The sequence below is a fragment of the Bos javanicus genome, chromosome 19 (genome assembly GCF_032452875.1).
Source record: "Bos javanicus breed banteng chromosome 19, ARS-OSU_banteng_1.0, whole genome shotgun sequence".
Taxonomy (NCBI): Eukaryota; Metazoa; Chordata; class Mammalia; order Artiodactyla; family Bovidae; genus Bos; species Bos javanicus.
In genome coordinates this window covers 38,244,367-38,252,924 of record NC_083886.1, presented here as the reverse complement: position 1 = coordinate 38,252,924, position 8,558 = coordinate 38,244,367, and the positions used below count along the sequence as shown (strand labels likewise).

The 8,558-nt window shown below is 43.9% G+C and overlaps 1 protein-coding gene across 2 annotated transcripts in view; it reads left to right on the top strand.

Annotated features, from left to right (window-relative positions):
- The first annotated feature begins 5,105 nt into the window (after positions 1-5,105).
- Positions 5,106-8,558, top strand: part of KAT7 (lysine acetyltransferase 7) — a 34,795-nt gene continuing 31,342 nt past the window's right edge. Inside the window, exons 1-2 of one of the 2 annotated variants that reach the window (XM_061391428.1) lie at positions 5,106-5,302; positions 8,016-8,163. In XM_061391428.1, the coding sequence (XP_061247412.1) occupies positions 5,288-5,302; positions 8,016-8,163 (163 nt within the window). In that variant the 5' untranslated portion in view covers positions 5,106-5,287. The remainder of the gene's footprint in view (positions 5,303-8,015; positions 8,164-8,558) is intronic. The other variant, XM_061391429.1, reaches the window with a different exon arrangement.

Below are 8,558 nucleotides of genomic sequence, written 5' to 3'. Positions count from 1 at the left end.
TATGTTGCCCTGAGGCCTCTGCTGCTATAACAACATTGTGTAACTATAACTACAGCCCTGGAGGGCTTTGCCCCTGTCAAATAAGGGAAAAGATGTCTTCATTGTATGAGGGCTTTGTGCTTAGATTGGCTTCCCTAGGGAGCTTGGATCAGAGAAGAGAGGTAGATAAGTGAAAGAAAGGGGGAAATGAAGGGCAGGAGTGGGAAAACTGCTACTCAATCAGGATCAGAGTGATCTTTTTTTTTAATTTGAGCAATTTTCAAAATGTACTTATTTGACTGTTGAGTTTTGGTGGTTATTTATAACCCCAGCTGCAGAGGCGGGGAACAGTGCCTGAGCTTGCTGGGATCTGTCCAATACCTTCCCCCAGGGTAGGGCTGGAGGTGGGTGTGGACAAGGTGATCCAAGAACCAAATTAACAAGTGGCCAAGAAGGTAAGAGAAGTCCCTGGCCTTATCTAGCAAAAGTAAGAAAAGAAGGAACCACAAATGATCTCACTGACTCTATTTTTTTTTTTCAATTAAAAAAACATATTTTCACTGATTCTATTTTTAAGGCAGCTGTAAATGAAAAGATTTTAATATGAATTATGGTCACATCAGCAAATTCTGAGATTTTCACAGAGGGATAGGGACTAGGTCAATACTTTTACTCAGAAGTTATGAGACTGGCCTGGCTACACTAGCGTTGTCTTTAAAAAGTCAAGGCCTGCTTCCTCACCTTACGGGACAGTTATTATGCACACAGAAGAAACTGCTGTCCTTAACCACTACTGGTCAGAAAGAGGCTTAGAGGAGAGAGGATGACTGGTTCTGTGCAAGTCTTTCCTAACCGAGCAACACCTGGCAGTGGCTACCCCATTTACCGAGCCCTTTTAGATGCCAGCAAGAAAGAAGCTGGAGACGATGAGGCCAGCCAGGCAAGGCTCCCAACCTTGAGGAACTCCTAGGCCTTTGAAACAAACAATGGACAACTATACTTTGTATTTGAAATATGGTATATATCATTTTACTGGCAAGGGGAACATCTGAAAGGAGATTGAGGGATATTTTAGGAAGTTTCAAATGTAACAGAGGAGAGGAGATACAGATATGAGGAAGAAAATTCACAAGAACATACACAAAAGATTATCCCTGCTACCCCTGCCCTGTTTGGTTCCTCCTCGACTCTGGGTAAGGTTATTATTATGGCAGCGTTCTGATTGGTCTCCTTGCCACTCTGATCAGTCCCCCTCACAGCTTCCAGAAACAGATCTCTAAAGTGCAAGCCTAATTGTGGGACTCCTCTGCTTAAAATCCTTTAGAGACTCCCCCTCACCTTTGGCCCAGGCTCCAGGACATTTAAATAGTTTCCCAAACCATTCCTGCCTCTTCTTTATGTCAGCCACTCCATATCTAGACATGCCTTCAGCCACCCACACACAGGGCTGCTCCACACCTCTGCTTTTGCACATGCTGTTCCCTTTGTAAGAAAGTCCTTCTTCTCCTTGTCTGCAGGCAAACTTATTTGTCCTATAAAGTTCACCTCCTCTATGCATACTTTCCTAAAGCTTCCAGATAAAATACATTTCCTCCTCTGTACCACTTTTGAACTTTGCTCATTTTTCTATTTTTCCATTACTGCTCTATTGTGTTTTGGAACAACAAGCTTACTGACCTAGGGAAACACGATGTTTTGTCTATCTTGCTTTGACTCAATACCTAATATATAATGCCTGGGTAATCATTCTGTATCTTTTGAGTTAAGTGAAGCTCAATAGAAAAAAGCAAACAACCCACTGAGACCATATAAAGTTATAGTCACAAACATTAAGATGTTACAGCCATTACTAGGGTGAGTGGAATAACAACAGCCATTTACTTAGCACTTACTCTATCAGGAATTGTGCTAAGCTCTTTATAACAATCATTTCCTTTAACCTTTATACCAACTCTTAAAGTGGCTATTTGTATCTCCACTTCATAGATGAGAAAACTGAGACACAGGTAAATTTTATAAATTGTCCACGAGCAATGCAGAGAGAAAGTGACAGAGCTGAAATTCAAATCTAAATCTGACATCAAAGCCCTGTATTGGACACTAGAAGAGCTGATGAATAAAATAAGTAGGAGTTATGTTCTTATTGCTTGTTAGGCACAGAGTGAGGGAAACAGCACATCTACCAAGTTGTATAAGAAAAAGTACCTATAAAGCAATAAGTGCAGAGTAACATATATCACTATGCCCTAATACCTTAGAAAGAAAAAGTCAGGAAAGACCTTCGGAAGAAAGTAAATATTAAACAAGGCTGAGAGATGCATCAAGGCAGGAAGAAAAGCCTGTATGAAAGTGTAAAGGCAAGAACAGTGGAGCTACCTATGTGAAGTCTGGCAGATGAGGACAGGACAACTGGTAAAAGGTAACTGAGCTGATGAAATCAACATCAGTTCCTGCTTTGGGTGATAACTGTGTCATGATGAAAATAACAAAGTAAAGATTATGTGTAGTTCAAAAAAAAAAAAGGAAGAGAGAAAAAGCTTTCAGGATTTCCCCCTCTCCATTCTAAACATACCTAGGTATTTGACTTTCATCTTTAGTACACACTTTTCTTACGATCACATTTCTATCCCATTGGTGTTAGTTTTTCCATCTTTTTGCTAGAGGGTACACTTTCCAAGGGCAAGAACCATGTCTAAATGAAACCGTAAACTCTTAGTGCTGGCTGCAGTGTTTGAAAATTCAGTTTAAGTGATTAATTAATGTTGAACATCTGTAATGTTGGTGTTTGTATGATGAATAGTTAAGTCAGGATAAGGTTTTACTCTAAAATACTGATTTCCAGGGAGGCATACTTCACCATCTTTGAGTGCTATACATTCAGACTGTGAAACAGTAAACATATTATGATTGACCAGCAAGAATTTACTGTAGGCTTCACAGGTGGCGCTAGTGGTAAAGAATCCGTCTGCCAATGCTGGACACGTCTGCCAATGCAAAAGATGTGGGTTCCATCCCTGAGTCCCCTGGAAAAGGAAATGGCAACTCCTTCCAGTATTCTTGCCTGACAAATGCCATGGACAGAAGAGCCTGGCGGGCTACAGTCCATGGGAACGCAGAGTTGCACACGACTGAGTGACTAAGCACAGCATAGAATGGACTGAGTACTATTAAGGATGGTATTAAAGAAGTGAGACATGCTCTTAACATAAGAGCTCCTGACCAACAGTTGGGGAGCCAGAACACTCAAAAATAACCTTAGGAACATACCAGTAAGTGCAGAATAAAAGTAATAGTGTGAAATTAAATGCTTAAGTCCTGAGGGGATACAAAAGAAGAATAAGCAGGAGCCCTTTCCAAATAAGATCTTATGTGCACCTCAAACTAAGTAAGGTATCCAAAAGTATCTATAGTAAAGACTAAAAGCTAAAATAATAAAAACAAAATACCAAAAGCTGTCTGCCTTAACACTAGCCCAGAATATCTCCCTGGTGGCTCAGCTGGTAAAGAATCCGCCTGTAAGGTGGGAGACCTGAGTTCAATCCCTGGGTTGGGAAGATCCCCAGGAGGAGGGTCTGGCAACCCACTCCAGTATTCCTGCCTGGAGAATCTCATGGACAGAGGAGCCTGGCGGGCTGCAGTGCATGGGGTCGCAAAGAGTCAGACACGACTGAGGAATTAAGCACGTAGAGTATCTCCAAGGAGAGTGCTAGCTAAGGGTCTGGAACTTCAATCCTTCAGAGTCCTCTGTTTAGCACATCAATCAAATGTTTGCCTTATGCTGCTTCGTTCTTAATCTCAGCTCCAGGGGCGGGGCGGGGCGGGGCGGGGGGGGGGAGCGGGATATCCATTTTAGCTAGCCTTAGGTGACACTGGGGTCCAGGATCCTAAATTAATGACTGAGCCTGCCTGGATCCCACCCATGCGCTCCAGGTCAAGCCTTGGTCCTCTCAAGGCTCTTCTTTCAGCAAGCTAAATCCTCAACGGGCTTCTCTTGTGGCTCTGCCGGTAAAGAATCCGCCTGCAATGCGGGAGACCTGGGTTCGATCCCTGGGTTGGAACATCCCCTGGGGAAGGAATAGGGTACCCGTTCCAGTATTCTGGCCTGGAGAATTCCATGGACTACAGTCTATGGGGTCGCAGAGTCGGACAAGACTGAGCGACTTTCACTCACTCACTCAAACCCTCAACGTCTGCTATCCACGTCCCTGCCTTTAAACTCTTCTAGCTTACATCTTCCACAACTTCTTCTTTCGAGGCCCCCTCACTATTATTTAAAAATCAGTGCCTGAGATCCAGCTTTACTAAAAATACTCCTTCCTGTTTTTCCGTCCCCCAACTCTTGGCTGAAGCAGCTGAATTTCGAGAGGTCACTTGGGCTCATGAAGTTCAATGCTTCTGCGGCTCTGGCGCACACACATGCACACACATTCTCATCCTGCGGGCCACCCAAGGCGCTCATACCCATACAGGATGGGGTAAGGAGACGGGCGCTCACCACAGAGCTAAACTGGCTCTTCTTTGGAGCTACAGCTTCTGGAGAATGGTTCGGTCTCCTTTTGCGATTGAACGAATTAATCTACTTGATGTTTGCTAAAGGGCAAGGACAATGTCTCCTCTACCAGACAAGAAACTTCCTGGTGATGGACACTACCCTTTCGTTCCTTTCCCAAGCTCCCATTCCTCACCATTTGACACAGGATAGCTGTTAAACTTGTTTCTTCTGCAAAATATCCCTTCCCAACTTTGAGTTTATACCCATAAACGGAAACGTCCTTTAGCCAATTCGGCGACGAGGGGGTTAAATCTCAACAACCTGATGGATTCTGGGGCTTTCCTTCCTCGACTTCAGAAATTAAAACGACCAGGAAGGGAAATTTTGCCCAAGGTAAAGATGAGAACCGTTAACTTCAATTGTCAGGCTTCTGCCCCAAACAGGAATGGCTACCCACGCCTACAAAGGGTGTCATTCCCCTTACTAAACATGGCTGGCCCCACTTTCCACCACCGGAGCCACTTCCTGCCCAAGTCCAAAATGGCGCTCAGTAGCCTCACCAAGGGAACGAACCTCCCAGAATCCTCTCTGACCCGTAAAGTTAAGTGACGCAAACCCCAGCCGGAAGTGGAGGAAAAAGCGCCTCAGCCCGCGGCGCCTGCGCAGAAGGCTCTAGACGCTGAGAAGCAGGAGGCACTTGGGATCGTCCGCAGGATTGGGACTGCTACAGAGGCCGCCACGGAGCCCGCCGGAGCCACCGTTCCTGCTGCTGCCGCCGCTGCCCGAATCGTAACCGTCGGGCCGCAGCAGCCGGCAATGCCTCGAAGGAAGGTGAGAGGAACAGGACGGGAGGGATGGCGGGTTTCTAAAGACAGTCGTTTGAGAAACATGACGCAGTTGGCCACGCCTTACAATGATTGGGTTCCAACTTGCCGCTCCCCCGAATCTAGCTTAGCAACCCTCTTCTGTCCATACCCAACAGAAAAATGTGGGCCCGACCCTGGCCTCGGCCTATGGTTGCAACTATTCCCGCCCTCTGCTTGCCTGGCTCGGAGGCGTTCTTCTCGTTAATTGGTCGCTGAAACGTCTAGAAACGTGTTGATTGGCTGGTGACACCGCCCATTTGGGCTCAACGGTCACCTCCCCGCGTGTGGGGGCGGTGTCTGGGCCCGGCTCTATCGCTGTCCGACAGGCCGTAGAGAACGATCTCTCCTCTCTTGATTGGGTAGGCCTGCCAGTCTGTCCTGTGGGGGCGCGGTTTATCGGGACCGCGGTTGGGTGACTCGAATCCCCTCCCTTCCGTCTGATGATGCTCACAGAGGCGGAGTTTTGGAGCATCCTTCCTTTCCCCGCGGGGGACACAACAAAGCCGAGAACTGGGTGGTGGAGAACCAGCGCCCACTCCCCAGGGATCTCACTCTCACCTGTTGCTCCTAAGCTGTGATTTTTCCTTGTGTGCTTAGTTAGCCAGCGCCTACAAAATGCAGTTCGTTAAATCAGAAACTTTCTAGAATTAGATGGGGTTTATGAGATCACCTAGGGACACCCCCACCCCTTCTTTTCTCAGCTAAACAAACAGGCTTAATGGAGTACCCCAAGCCGCTCAATTAGGCAATGCAGAGCCGGGACTCCAGAACAAATCTAATTCAATTCAACAAATGTTTATTGACTGCTTGCTACCTGCTGGCTGCTGGGGATTCAAAAATTAATTAGACATGATCCTTGGCTTAAGGAAATCTGAGTCTGATGGGGAAAACAGACTCGTAAATAACTTGAAAAGATCTAGTAAATTCTCTACTTGGCAATAATAGACAAAGCTTAATGGCAGGAAAGTGAGAGAGCAATTAAGTCTGCTATGGAGTAAGATGGGAAGTAGATTAGTGAAAGCCGGGAGAGAAGAACTCGATTCCATGATCAAGTCAGGAAGGTGATGGTCAGATATAGTCAGGGATTCAATATCTGAGTAATTGGACTGGATGACTTTTAAGACGCCCCTTTTATTCTGTCAATTTTCTGTGACTGTCTCTGGAGCCTCCACTCAGTATCTGGGCAGATTAGCCTTGGAATATTTGGAAAGTTGATTGTATTTTTGTTCATTTCTGCAGAAATGTTTCTATTCCCAGAGGCTTTCGAGTATTTATACTTTTTAATGTCTCCTACAGTGATGTACATTGATAGGTGGTATTTATGTTAAGGCTCACCAAATGCAACAGTAGTACTGGTGCCTTGGAATAGGCCCACAGTTCTCTTTCTGCAGTTCCCAAATACAGAGAACTTGTGAAAATGTGTGCTTTTTAGTAGCTATTTGGTGGCATAAACTGTCCTGAGGCGATTTACAGTTTTTGTGTGTCTCATTTAGTGTGAATGTTTATAAATTTTGCTGCAGAAAGGGTATTGCAGATGCATGCAAATTTTTCCCTTTCCAAAAATCTAAAAGATTATGAATTCTAAACAACTGGTGCTTAGGATTTTGAATAAAGAACTTCTATCAATAATTTGAAGCTTCAGTGTTGTTTTTGGTTTTGTTTTTTATTTTTTTAGCAAATATATTTCTGGTTTAGTCAAAGGTATAGTGTTAATAAAAGTTAACACTTTTATTAGCGCAGTTGATAAAAGTTATCTCTGTGGCTAATCATGCCTAAGAAGGCTAACAATTGGTAAATAATTATTAATTGAAAAGGTGATTTTTAAAAACTTTCTATTTGCTACTGCTACTGCTGCTAAGTCACTTCAGTCGTGTCTGATTCTGTGCGACCCCGTAGACGGCAGCCCAGCAGGCTCCCTCGTCCCTGGGATTCTCCAGGCAAGAACACTGGAGTGGGTTGCCATTTCCTTCTCCAGTGCATGAAAGTGAAAGTGAAGTTGCTGAGTCGTGTCCGACTCTTAGTGACCCCATGGACTGCAGCCCACCAGGCTCCTCCATCCATGGGATTTTCCAGGCAAGAGTACCGGAGTGGGTTGCCATTGCCTTCTCCAACCTTCTGTTTATGCTTACCTGTAAGTCTTTATGTGCAAGTCACTCCCTTCCCCCCTTTCTTAAAGCACTTTTGGCATTCAAATGGAGAAACTTTAAAAGTAGATAACATAAGAAAGAAGAATGTTACTCTCTTTCTCCCTAAGTTCTTTTAGGACCATGGCATTTTGAATTAGTGTGTGGTTTTTAAAAATGTAATAGCTGTTCATGGAGACTTTGAACAAAAGCTACTCTAAAGTTCAGTGGGGTCTAGCACTAACATTTTTCTCATTACCCTTGACTTACTGTAAGTACATGTTTTATGTCAACCAGACTGTTTTGAGTAGAATACTTTATTAAAGTTTGTTGTACTGACCTAATGAACTTGTTTTAGAATTATAATAATACAGTAAGAATTCTTCTGTATTTATTTAATAAAGGTGCATTATTTGTCGGTTGTTCCATTTAAGTAAATCAAAGGAACGTTTGAACTTGGTGTTATCAGCATCACAGTCTGTTTTATTTCCAGTGTTAATTCAAACCCACTGAGTAAATGTTTCTGTGCTAATGTCTGAATCTATGGTGTTACAGAGGAATGCAGGGAGTAGTTCAGATGGAACCGAAGATTCCGATTTTTCTACAGATCTTGAGCATACAGATAGTTCAGAAAGTGATGGCACATCCCGGCGATCTGCCCGAGTCACCCGCTCTTCAGCCCGGCTAAGCCAGAGTTCCCAAGGTAAAAGACAGCTTCCTTTTTCATGATCACACCTCACAGCTTATTGGACATCATATTATTGTGCTGGTTAATGTGGAAACTGGTCCCTTGTCTGAATGTTGATGACAGAATCTGGTAAAATACAGAATAAATGACTGCGAAGTATTACGTGTTTAAAATGGTTCCATTTGGGGAACTGTCTGATTTGTAGACCCAAAAGAACTGTGTCTGCTTTAATAGATGGGTGAAACATGAATGTCCTGAGTCATTTAATTTTTTATACATTGCAGTTTCCCAATCAGTAAAATGAGAGTGTTATCTTTTCACTTCCTAAAAGTGGTTTAGGCCTAGGGACTTAAAGTGGTCTCTTGAAGAACTTGTTATTATAGGAGGCCTAGTACTTTGAAGCGAAGTGA